The sequence below is a fragment of the Moschus berezovskii genome, chromosome 4 (genome assembly GCF_049115385.1).
Source record: "Moschus berezovskii isolate FMDL1 chromosome 4, NW_MosBer_1.0, whole genome shotgun sequence".
Classification (NCBI taxonomy): Eukaryota; Metazoa; Chordata; class Mammalia; order Artiodactyla; family Moschidae; genus Moschus; species Moschus berezovskii.
This window is the reverse complement of record NC_142463.1, coordinates 78714067-78727588: the sequence shown is the minus strand read 5'-3', so window position 1 is coordinate 78727588 and position 13522 is coordinate 78714067. Positions and strand designations below refer to the sequence as shown.

Sequence of the window (13522 nt, the reverse complement as noted above, 5' to 3'; positions counted from 1 at the left end):
ACTTTAAAGAATACTGACTGGTTCTTTACAGTCAGAATGGCTGCTATCCAAAAGTCTACATGCAATAAATGCTGGAGAGGGTGTGGAGAAAAGGGAACCCTCTTACACTGTTGGTGGGAATGCAAACTAGTACAGCCACTATGGAGAACAGTGTGGAGATTTCTCAAAAAACTGGAAATAGAACTGACATATGATCCAGCAATCGCACTCCTGGGCATACACACCGAGGAAACCAGAATTGAAAGAAACACATGTACTCCAATGTTCATCGCAGCACTGTTTATAATAGCCAGGACATGGAAGCAACCTAGATGTCCATCTGCAGACGAATGGATAAGAAAGCTTTGGTACATATTCACAATGGAGTATTTTTCAGCCATCAAAAAGAATGCATTTGAATCAGTTCTAATGAGGTGGATGAAACTGGAGCCTATTATACAGAGTGAAGTAAGCCAGAAAGAAAAGCATCAATACAGTATACTAACACATGTATATGGAATTTAGAAAGATGGTAACCTTAACCCTGTATACGAGACAGCAAAAGAGACATAGGTGTATAGAACAGTCTTTGGGACTCTGTGGGAGAGGGTGAAAGGGGGATGATTTGGGAGAATGACATTGAAGCATGTATATTATCATATGTGAAATGAATCACCAGTCCAGGTTTGACACATGATATAGGATGCTCGGGGCTGGTGCACGGGGATGACCTGGAGGGAGGATATGGGGAGGAGGGAGGTGGGAGGGGGGTTCAAGAAGGGGAACACATGTATACCCGGGGCGGATTCATGTCAGTGTATGGCAAAGCCAACCAATATATTATTGTAAAGTAGCTTCCAAAAAAAAAAAATATATATATATATATATAAATAAAAATAAAGAATTAGTAGGTAAAAAAAAAATAAAAAAGGTTAAAAAAAGCAAAAAAAATAAAGAATACTGACTGGTTCTTTATTTGGTAGAAGGAAAATGTTTAACTGGACTCATTGGAGTATGGGAACAGCTGCTAGAATAATAGCAGGTAAGAAATTGTGATGCTACTTATTCATATATAATTGAAAGTTGTGTATACTGCAAGTTGTAGTTTGGCTTAAATGATTTTTAGTGCATTAATAACTGGAGTAATTGGTTGTTGAGGAGAAATCAGTCTTAAGCATTGAAATCCAGAAAGTAATTTCTAGAGGTAACTATTTAAGCTATTATTTCAGTTTCAAGGTTTTAAAAAGGACTTTAAAACCCTCCTTTTAAGACTTCTTTTTAGCATTTGCCTTTGCCAGTAGGATAAGCTATGCTGATGACCAAACATATAAGCAACTCAGCTTGAGGGTCTGTCATGGATTGGGCTGAAATGGGCTTTGGGGACCCAGCCCTCTGTCTCCAGGTTTTCTCCTTGGGAATGGTACCTTCCAGGGCAAGGTGTTTTTCAAACGTCAAGTATGATTCTGTAGTATTTTTTAAATTAATTAATTTTAATGGAGGATAATTTATAATATTATGATGGTTTTTACCATACATCCACATGAATTGGCCATTGATATATGTGTGTTCCCCTCCCCCCATCCTGAAACCCCTCTCCCAGGTCCCTCCCCATTCTGTTCTTCTGGGTTGTCGCAGAGCAGTGGCTTTGGGTGCCCTGCTTCATGCATCAAACTTGCACTGGCCATCTATTTTACATATGGTAATATATATGTTTTAATGCTATTCTGTCAAATCATCCCACCCTCCCCTTCTCCCACTGAGTCCAAAAGTCTGTTCTTTACATCTGTGTCTTCTTTTCATGCTTTATGTGATAAATACCTAAGCTGATCTTCTGACCTCACATTTCTACGTTCTATAGAAACCGTGGAAGAGGAGGTATAGTCAGAAATGGCTTTCATACTTTTTTCCCCTCCTATATTGCAGACTTAAAACATTTTTAAAAGTTTGGGCACCTCTTTCTTAACAATTGGTAGATTGTAATTATAATTTCCCATCTTAGTCTTTCTAGTCTTACAATAAAAACTAAATTAACTACTTGGTCTTAATTATTAATCTAATTCATCTCTTAAACTCTTAGTATATTTTACGTGATATAATTCACACATGTATGCACACACATACATAGTTACCTCTTGAATTGTATTTGAATATGTTTATTTTCTTATAAATGTAGTGGCAGCAATGTTCCTGGGAATGGATTTGCCAGGACTGAATCTTCCTGGCCCATGGAAAACCTATGCAATGACTGGATTTGTAGCTTGGCACGTTGGGACAGAGATTATTCTGGAGATACATGCTTACCGACTCTCTAGAAAAGGTAACCTGCTCAAAGAACAGTGTTGTAGAATCACTTTTATACAAACTGTTGGAGTTGACTCTTACATAGTACCTTACTAAAAATTTGTTTCCATCACTCAGTCTATGATAAAAGTAGTGGAATTTTTCTGCCTTTGTTTTTTATATTCATTAGTATTAGAATTTGTGAGTAAATTGCAAGGGAAAGTTGGAAGCTTTTAGGGAAGATGGCTTCTTTGTAAGTATTTTTTACTTTGCATGCTGATCTGACGTGGGGCTAGAATGAACTGAGAGCCCTGAATGACTGGAGCTGAGAGCTCCCTGAGACGGAAGAAGAGATGCTCATCCATAGTCAATACAGGGAAAAGCTTCAGATGAATTTTACCTATTAAACAGACTTCCTGTGTGCTATCACTTAAGTTGCCATCTGCATTATATATAACTAGCTAACCAGCATGCTACATAAGGACTTAATATTTTGCCAGTGCTCTCTAGTGGCAAGGTCCATTTTGGCCCCAGTGCCAGGTAGGGTAAGATGCCTATAGCCATTAGGAGTGGAGAGATTAGTAGAGAATCACTGACATGTAGCCTGGTTTCTAGGCTAACTGTCCTTTGTGTCCTAAGGTGGCCTTCTAAAAACAAAACCTCTTTGTTGTCTAGTGTGTGTGCTCAGCAGCTTTTTTGAAACTGAGTAGTAAAAACTGTCCTACCATTTTCTGGCTCTTTATAGGGTAACATACATAGGATTTGAGTCTTTTTTTTTTTTTGATTGGTATAGTTGATTTACAATGTTGTATGGGGTTTGAGTCCTAAAGGGACTTTTGATAACCACAGTGGTCATGTATGGACGTGAGAGTTGGACTGTGAAGAAAGCTGATCACAGAAGAATTGATGCTTTTGAACTGTGGTGTTGGAGGAGACTCTTGAGAGTGCCTTGGACTGCAAGAAGATCGAACCAGTCCATCCTAAAGGAGATCAGTCCTGGGTGTTCATTGGAAGGACTGATGCTAAAGCTGAAACTCCAATACTTTGGCCACCTCATGCGAGGAGTTGACTCACTGGAAAAGACTCTGATGCTGGGAGGGATTGGGGGCAGGAGGAGAAGGGGACGACAGAGAATGAGATGGCTGGATGGCATTACCAACTCAATGGACATGAGTCTGAGTGAACTCCGGGAGTTGGTGATGGACAGGGAGGCCTGGCGTGCTGTGATTCACGGGGTCGCAAAGAGTTGGACATGACTGAGCGACTGAACTGAACTGAACTGAGATTATGGCTTGCTATTTAAAAAATATATATGTATTTGACACTTGGATTGTTAGAACTCTTACTAGAAGAAAGTCCTTTCACATGTATGCTGTAGCCAGCTTGACCTGATTTGTAAGAGCCTTAAATATGCAAGAAGTTTGCAACCTTTGGTCATTTGAAATGCGAGAATGTACATCTTGGAAATCCGCCAATGCACAAAATCAGGGCTTTCTTTGAGAATGAGTTTACCTGCATACCCACTGGCCTTACAAACTTTTGTTCTTGTTCTTGATAGTTGAAATACTGGATGATGATAGAATTCAGATCCTCCAGTCGTTTACCGCAGCTGAAGCAGAAGTAAGTTCTTTCTTCTTATTAATTGGCACAAACAGTGATTGGAGTTTCCTTTTTTCATCTCTCTCTCTTTTTTTCTTTTAGGGTTATGTTTTTAAAAAGGTGGTGTTAGCAATTTATGTTTGTGGGAATTTGACTTTTCTCACTATGTTCTTATCTGCAATCAACCGTCTATGAGCGAGTGAAGACCTTGGCTTTTGCCGACCAGGTGATAATCACCATCAAACCAAAAAACATGGTGCCTGTCCTGACTGCCTGGAATGTATTCATGAATTCTAATTAGGGAAGATCAGATCATGTCTGTAGAGAAATTCTGAAATCTGGTCTTTAGAGATCAACATTCAGTAAGGTCCTATGGACTATAAACTGATGTCAAGGTTTATATATTATTCTGAGTCTTAATGGGAAGGTTGTGTTTGAGGAGAAATAACTCAAATATTTTTTATGCTGAAATTTTAAGAATGTTAGCATTTAAGAAAATAAATGTTTTAGAAAAACAAAAGGATGTCATTAGGATAAAATGAAGACTGTATTAAGGTAAATATCTTTTGGACTTAAAGGTGCTGTTGTACTTTAAAGAAAACATTTATTTTTTACTAGTTTCTATGAATGGTCTTTCTTAGGACTTTTTCCCTTTCCCCTTAAGAATTTTTGAGAAACATATTTTTCAGTCCAGTTTTTTAGACATGTCCTTTGTTTCATGTATTTTGTTACTTCCCTGATAAAGGTAAAAGTGGGGTTAACACCATTTCATTAACATTTGAATATATTATTAATATTATAATTACTTTCTTAGCAGTGAAATGCACGTGTGCATCTTTTGATTGAATGTCTTCATACATTTAGCTACAGAGCTAAAATGACATTTTATATGTTAATTGTTTTGACTATGAGATAAAGTCTTAGTCTTTGGAGATTGTAGACTGCATTTCAAAATTAATAAAATTCATTCTTGTGAGCATTTTAAGAGTTACTCTCTTTCTTTGTGCTAATAAAATAATATGGATGATTTTGTTTTGTTAGAAGTTTCTGATACTACAATGAATTAGAATCATCAATATTATTTTCCTTCCTATTTCAATAATTTCTTTTATGATTGACTCTCATATTTGCTATGGGGATTTCTAGCCAGTGGGTGGTGCCGTAACACTACTACTTTGTTCCTGTTTCCTTGTGCTGACTCATCTTCAGTACTTAATATCTTGGGGTGGCATACCCCTTAAAATTCACAAACTCTTAATATTTATTTGAAAAATTTCTGCCTTTGAGGGAATGATCACAGTTATAGGTTAGAGCTGAAGTTAGGGACCAATGTTGTTATTTTCTGGTTCTAATTCTGTTTTCTAACCATGTTATTTAATAACTATTGTTTGATACTTCTGTTTACATTTCTGTGACCTGGTAACAAATGAACCCAACTATCTTATATAGATAAATCAAGCAAAACTATATTCTTAAAATACAAAGTTTAGGGAAGCGTAGTTTAAACTTTTTTATGTTAAAAATAATACGATTGGTCCAAGGACCTAAATTCTATCTGGTATAAGTAATAGCCTCAGTGGTGTATCTTATACCTTTTTCTGGGTAAAATGATATGTTTTGTCCTTTATGTAGGTGTTTATCATAAGTAGCTTAGGGTTTGAGATGTGATGTTTGTGTGTTCATATTCTATAAGTTCCAGGCTACTTACAGTCTAAGCTTTCTTTTTGAATGTCTTTATATAAAAGCATAGGGCTTCCCAGGTGGCTCAGTGGTAAAGAATCTGCATGCAGTGCAGGAGGTGCAAGAGACTTGCATCTGACCCCTGGGTTGGAAGATCCCCGGAGTTAAGAAAACGGCAATCCACTCCAGTATTCTTGCCTAGAGACTTCCATGGGCAGAGGAGCCTGGTGGGCTACAGTCCATGGGACCGCAAAGAGTTGGACACGACTGAGCAAGCATCCCTTTTTATTGGCTCAGTGGTAAAGAATCCACCTGCAATGCAGGAGACTTGGGTTTGATTCCTGGGTCAGGAAGATCCCCAGGAGGAGGTATGGCAACCCACTCCAGTATTCTTGTTTGGGAAATGCCATGGACAAAAGAGCCTGGTGGACACTGTCCATATGGTTTCAGAGTTGGACATGACTAACGTGACTGAACAGGCATGCATACACATTTAAAGCATTAAAAAATATATATATATAGATCACAGAGTTGGACACAACTGAGCAACTGAGCACACACACATAGAAAGTTAAATGTATACTAAAATATTTTCCTCTAATTTTCAGTTATGAGGGGCTTAAATGTTAATAAATTACATTTGACAAGGACAGATTTGTTTAAAGAAAAGATGAACCTTGGTGTGTTTGGTTTTCAAATACATAATCTTACGTGATTTCGATTGCTGAGGCTAACCTGTTTTACTTTTCTTTTTCACTAATTTAATCTGTTGACACTGGATATATCAATTGATATACAGAGTTGTCCAAAGAAGTCTTTACCATTTAATTTTAGTAGACCAACACACTTTTTCATTAATATCAAATTTATGATTCTTCTGCTTATGAATGGTTGATATCTACAAATTGGAAATTCCTATTCTTTTTTTTTTAAGTAAGTATGGCATCTCTGTGCTCTAATAGTCTAATGCATGTTATTTTTATTTATTTGGCTGCACAGGGTCTTTGTTGTAGCACATAGGATTTTCTATCTTCATTGTGGAATGAGAGACTTTTTTTTTTTAGTTGTGGCATGAGGGATATAGCTCCCTGACCAGGGATTGAACCTGGGGCCCCTGCTTCAGGAGCATAAAGTCTTAGCCACCAAGGAAGTCTCCAAAATGCCTAATCTTTACTCTTCTCAATTTTCCTTCATGTTTTTGTAATAAACAATCTGTTTTTTTAAAAAAGATATCTTTTTATAGGAGTGATTATCAAACTAAATGCCTTTATATCTTAAACCAGGTTGCCCCTATTAGCAAAGCAATGAATTTTGTTCTTCAAAATGGAGTCTTCTATAAAATAAAAATAAGTTTTGTTTTTTTTAAGAAACAAATTCTGGAATGTTGTGGTTGGGGTAACATTCATAACTGATGCTATTTTTGTTTTTATTGTTTTCCTATCTTTTGGAAATCATTCTTGAGGGCATAGGTAGACTATGGCATAAGTTATTGAATAAATGATTCAAAGTCACTTTAATTCCTACTTGGTTATCAGGATATTGGCTCAAATGTGTGTTAAATGATATTCATCCCACCCACATCCTGCCCCAGTACAGGCTGCAGTGGGAGAAGATAGATGCAGCAGATGCCAACTAGGAAGCCCTAGGGGGATGTGTAATTTTTGACTAAAGTTCTATTCATCTGTATATTCTGGTGAAGCAAGAAAAAAGCGAAACAAAACAAAGGCCCTTGTTTAATTCATTGTAGATGGGAATGAAAGAAAGATTTCTTCTAAACTCTTTTCAAATCAGATTAGGTTGCATCCTGTCATTCTGCACATCCTGTTTCTTTCCTCCTTGCCCAGTACCCACCAGGCTCATCTCTGCACCCAGGTCAGATGGTCACCTGCCTGGAATGCCCCTTCTGTTCCCCTCTTCCTAGAGAAAACTAATTTATTAAGTTCTGGCTCAAAATCTTTCTTGTTTTTGGAGGCTTCTTGACTGTTTCTTCTACATAGGTCTCTCCTGACCATCCTTATAAAGGGTCGTTGGAAGGCAGCTAATCCTGTAACTACAAAGGACTGGGAGTTTGGGAGTGGAATTGGAAGACCTGAATATACACGTTTGGTTTATGAGACTCATGTCGTTGAGCAAGTCTCTCATCTCTGAGCCTCATGCCTTCATCTGTAAGTCCCATCTCACAGGGAAGTTGTGAGGGAGGAATGAAGTGGTGCCCGCAAAAGATACTTTGAACAGATTGTTGATGATGTCATTGCTTTTGATTGCAGTGTTAAACTTTGGTAGCTTTTAAGCTATGAAATGTGTAGTTTTTATTTGGTAAAAGATTTGATGTTTACCTTGAAAGCATAATGCTAAGTGAAATAGCCAGACAAGAAAAGACAGCTATTATGTAATTTATTTACTTGGAGTGTCTAGGCTAATCATATTCATAGAGATATAAAGTAGAATGGTGACTGCCAGGGGCTGGGTTGTGGGGAGGGAGGAAAGGGGACTTATCGTTTAATGGATACAGATTTTCTGTTGATGATGAAATTGTTTTGGAGATTTACGGTGGTGATGCTTACTTGTGATGATTACGTTGTGAATAGTATCCATGCAAGTAGTTAAAATGGAAAATTTTGTGTTACATATATATTTTATCACAATAAAAATATGATGTTTATAGGAATACTATTCACAATAGTCAAATGATAGAAACAACCCATCTGCAGATTAAGGAAGTTGTGATACATTCATTCAATGAAATAATATTCAGCCATAAAAAAGATATGAAATATTGATATGTGATGTCACATGGATGAACCTTCAAAACATATGCTTCTCCGTGGCTACCAGAGACATCGAACTAGAATAAGAGGAACAACAAACAAACAAACAAAAAACTATTATGCTAAGTGAATCAGACATAAAATGTCACATATTATGAGTATATGAAATATCCAAAATAGGTAAATACATGGAGACAGCAGAGTAGTGATTGCCAGGGCCTTGAGGGGAGGAATAGAGTAGGGAATGGGGAGTAAATGCCTAATGGCTATAAGGTTTTATTTTGGGGTGAGGAAAATGTTTTGGAGATAGAGGTGGTGGTTGTACAACATTGTGAATATAAGAAATGCTAAGTGCTTACTCTATGTTTTGTGAATTACTCCCCAGTAAAACAAATATTTATCTAATTACAACTCTTGGATTATACCTTTTGCTGGCCTTAAATTTGGTATCAGCTTAATTTCTTGTTTCATTATCAAATAAGTTAATGTAATTTTATATTGTGCCTGGTTATATAGCTTTAGTTTAAAGGCGAAGTAGTTCCTAGAACATATCTTTAGAAGTATATTGTCTTCATATGATATTCTTATTCACATGTAAAAGAAATTCACATTATATTCACATGTAAAAGAATTCACATTAATATGTCTTATTCACATGTAAAAGAAATTGTACTGTACTCTGGGTTTCTGAGTTGGTAATGGACAGGGAGGCCTGGCGGGCTGCAGTCCATGGGGTTGCAAAGAATTGGACATGACTGAGCAACTGAACTGAACTGAACTGGATTTCTTATAAGAATCTAAAGAAATTTTTTGATTTCCAGTCAGATGCTAAGAAATAGTAATCAAGTTCTGGGAATAAGATTTTCCTGAACCCATGCATTCTAAATATGTGATTTCTACTGCCAGTAATGGCTAAGATTCTGAAAAATAGACTCTCCTTCAGAAAACTAGGGTAAACTCCAAAAAGTAGCTATCTAAAAGCCCCAGGGAGTGGTGAGAGGTAGGAAGACTTGGATGAGGTGTCCACACTCGGAGAAGGATAATTGTCTGGAGTACTCTGTTTTCACTGTTTTTAGCCTCAGAACAGTTGAAGTCAATTGTGTGTGTGGTGTTGAGTGGCAGGGGAAACTAGAGAGTCCCTGGCATAGAAATCCAGAGAACTGATGGCTGGACCAGTTGTAGCTGTCAGGGAGTGGGGTGAGAGGAGGAGGGTTCCTTTCCTGAAAAGGAAAACACTAGAGAGGGAATCCCCAATCCTGTTTGCCCACAGCTCTGATGCATCCTTGAATATGTTCACATGCATAAAGCAGATGCAAAGCAGCTGCTGCTGCTGCTGCTGCTAAGTCACTTCAGTCGTGTCCGACTCTGTGTGACCCCATAGACGGAAGCCCACCAGGCTCCCCTGTCCCTGGGATTCTCCAGGCAAGAACACTGGAGTGGGTTGCCATTTCCTTCTCCAATGTGTGAAAGTGGAAAGTGAAAAGTGAAAGCGAAGTCGCTCAGTCGTGTCTGACCCTTAGCGACCCCATGGACTGCAGCCTACCAGGCTCTTCCATCCATGGGATTTTCTAGGCAAGAGTACTGGAGTGGCTTGCCATTGCCTTCTCCGGCAAAGCAGCTAGACCAGATGAAAAAAGTTGACTTGAGATTGAAGCTGTAAGGTAAGTAACAAGAATGTGCAGTCCAACCCAGCTATTGCCTGATAAAACAAAAGAAGCAACTTTCATTGGGGAAAAATAAATGAGGATCTGGTATTTTACTTTATGATATACAGATGACAATCCAAAATTACCTGACATAAGAAGAATCAAGAAACTCTGGCCCATTCTCCAAAGAAAGGGTTTGCTAACTTTTTCTTTAAGGGGATTGATAGAAAATATTCTGGATTTTGTGGGCCACCTATGGTCTCTGTAGCATAAGCACTTTTTTTTTTTTAAACAGTCCTTCAAAAAATGTGAGAAATCATTTTTTTTTTCCTGGGCCATACAAAAACAAGTTGTGGGATGAATTTGGCCTTTGGACCATAGTTTGTCAACCCTTGCTCTAAAGAAAGAACAATCATTAGAGACCAATTTTTGATATTCCTTACATGATTAGTGTCAGGATATAAGAATTTTAAAGTATGTATTATAATTACTCTTAACTATCTAAAAAGAAACTTGTTTGCTATAAATAAAAATGCATAGAAATAGAAACAATACAAGAGGACCATATGAAAATAGAGAAGCTAAAAATATAAGTATTTGAAATAGTTCAGGAGAGAATGTCCAGAATGAAGATGACAGGAAATAAGAGCCAATGAACTTGAAGATAGATCAATGGAAATTAACAGAATAAGGAAAAATTTTTGAAAGAGAAATGATCAAAATCCCAAGGCCTGTTAATGACAGCATCTTTAGTATTATCTCAGAAGGAGAGGAGAATCTAAGTTAATAATGACTGGAAAATCCCCAAATTTACTAAAGGCCTTTACTGACTCATGATGCAGGAAAACAACTCAAGCAAGAGAATATCGACAGTCTTGCTTATACAAATCATCGTCAAACTCTTGACAGCAAAAATTACAGAGCAAGTCTTGAAAGCAGAAAGAGAAAAATTAAGCATTCCAGACAGGGGAACAATGATTTGGTTAACATTTGACTTCCCTGGGGTTCAGATGGTAAAGAATCTTCCTGCAATGCAGGAGACCTGGGTTCAATCCCTGGGTTGGGAAGATCCCCTGGAGGAGAGCATGGCAACCCACTCCAGTATTCTTGCCTAGAGAATCCATGGACAGAAGTGCCTGTTGGACTACAGTCCGTGGGGTCACAAAGAGCTGGACACAACTGAGCAACTAAGCACAAGCACAGCACAGGGATCTTATGGAGCCCAGACAGAGTGGAATAACATCCAAAAGAGAAAAAAGTCAATAAGAATTCTAGTTGCAGAAAAAATATCCTTCAAGAATGAAACAGAAATGAAAGGACATTTAAGAGAATTTGTTAGCATGTATGCACTACGAGATGCAAAATGGAGTTCTTCAGACTGAAGAGAAATGACAGCTGGATCTTGAGAAAGAAATGAAGAAAACTCAAAATGATAAACAATTAGTAAATAAAAAATTCCTTTTGGACTTTTACGACCTAAGTTCTTTATAATAAATATGTCTGATTAAAGCAAAAAACAGAGTCTACATTGTTTTGTGGGGTTTATAATGTATGCAGATATAATGCATATAACAAGTTAGCATAAAGGATGGCAAGAGATAATGCACTCATACAGTTGAAAGGTGTCTGCATTTTATATGAAGTTATACAATGTTAGTTCAAAGTCAAAAGTTCAAGATGTATATTGTAATTCTTACAGAAATAAAAAATAAGGTATATATAAGAAGCCAGAGGAAAAAATGATATAAAATCTTAAAATTATTTAGATAATTTAAAGGCTAGAAAAGAAAAATGCAGGAGCAAAAAAGCAAAAACAAAACACAACAAAAAAACACAGTGGGGATAAAGAGAGAACAAATAATAATATTGTAGGCCAAAACTCAACCACATTAATAATTACATTAAATGTTAATGGACTAAAAACTCCAATTAAAAGCAGAGAAGGTCAGATGGATAAAAAAGTAAAACCCATGATATAATTTATTAAAATATAAAGGGATGGATAGGTTAAAAGTAAATAAATGGAAAAAAGCATAGCATGAAATAATAAGTTTGAGAAGGAAAAATGTCTGTTTCCAGCCAAAGAGTATCATCAGAGATAGACTCTACTTTTTTTTTTTTTTTTTGAGATACTCTTCTTAATTGATTACAGCAGTAATATATTGAGAACTCAATAAGTAACTCAAGAGTACTGTAAACATCCATGAGCCCATACTGATTTAAATTAATGATTTAATAAATCAACAAATGAAGGAGAATAGACAAACCTGTACAGAAGAATTTGAAATAATTGATACAGACACTCTGTCCTCAAGGAGAGTGAGCCTAACTTCCTATACCTAAGTGTGGGCTGTGCGTAGTGACTTCCTGCCAATGCAGACAGCAAAAAAGAATGATTTTACAGTGAATCAATCTGACTAAATTATATCAGCTGGTTTATCAAGGTCAACATTAACAGTGATAAATCATGTTGAAAGTATGTATCATTGATATGATCTGATAAAAATAGCACTTTACCTCTTTAGTCTTCCTTTCACAAACTTATGACCTCAGTTTAATTAGGAAAGTAACATCAGACAATTTGCAGTAGAGAGACATCTTATACAACACCTGCATGGTAATTTTCAGAATTGTCAAACATCAAGGAAAGTCTGAAAAACAGTCACAGCCAAGTGGAGCCTAAGGAGACATGACACCTAAAAGTAATGTGGTTTTCCATATACGATTCTGGAATTGAGAAAGTACATTAGGTAAAAACTATGGAAATCTGAATAAACTATGCTGCTGCTGCTGCTGCTGCTAAGTCGATTCAGTCATGTCCCAACTCTGTGCGACCCCATAGACGGCAGCCCACCCAGGCTCCCCCATCCCTGGGATTCTCCAGGCAAGAACACTGGAGTGGGTTGCCATTGCCTCCTCCGGAATAAACTATGAGAACTTAACTAATAATAATGTATCATTTTTAATTCATTAATTATAACAAATGTACCATATTAATGTAGGATGTTAATAATAGGGGAAACTGGGTGAGGAGTATATTGGAACTTTATATTATCCTCTGAATTTTCTCTTAATCTAAAGCTGTTCTTTGAAATAATGTTGAATATAGTTGACTGTAGATAAAACAGCTCTGGAGCATGTGTCTCCTCATCTTGGGGAGAAGGTGAGTTCTTTGTATAAAGGATAACTGCCTCTTATTAGATGGAAACAGTTGTCTTTTTAGTTGCTTGAATGGTCGAATATATGTAGAAGGATAAATATGGAAGCTGAGTAGAAAAATGTCTGGACGGTGCCAGTTTAATGCCTCATGTTTATCTTCACCATTTAATGCCTCATCACCATATCCACCTTCTTTGTCCCGTTTTGTTAGGTAAGCATTTCTCCTTTGCCAGCTGAAGCAATTATAGAAGGTGTGAAAGTGTTAGTCGCTCAGTCGTGTCTGACGCGTTGCTACGCTATGGACTCTAGCCCCCCAGGCTCTCCTGTCCAAGGGATTCTCTAGGCAAGAGCAATGGAGTGGGTTGCCGTTCCCTTCGGTCTTACCAACCCAGGGATTGAACTTGAGTCTCC

At 37.2% G+C, this 13522-nt stretch overlaps 1 protein-coding gene across 3 annotated transcripts in view; it reads left to right on the top strand.

Moving 5' to 3' along the window:
- FRRS1 (ferric chelate reductase 1) overlaps positions 1-4837 on the top strand; it is a 57711-nt gene extending 52874 nt beyond the window's left edge. For all 3 annotated transcript variants that reach the window (XM_055403027.2, XM_055403025.2, XM_055403028.2), the window contains exons 13-16: positions 963-1021; positions 2153-2296; positions 3818-3879; positions 3961-4837. In XM_055403027.2, coding sequence (XP_055259002.2) covers positions 963-1021; positions 2153-2296; positions 3818-3879; positions 3961-4053 — 358 coding nt within the window. In that variant the 3' untranslated portion in view covers positions 4054-4837. The remainder of the gene's footprint in view (positions 1-962; positions 1022-2152; positions 2297-3817; positions 3880-3960) is intronic.
- Positions 4838-13522: the final 8685 nt, after the last annotated feature.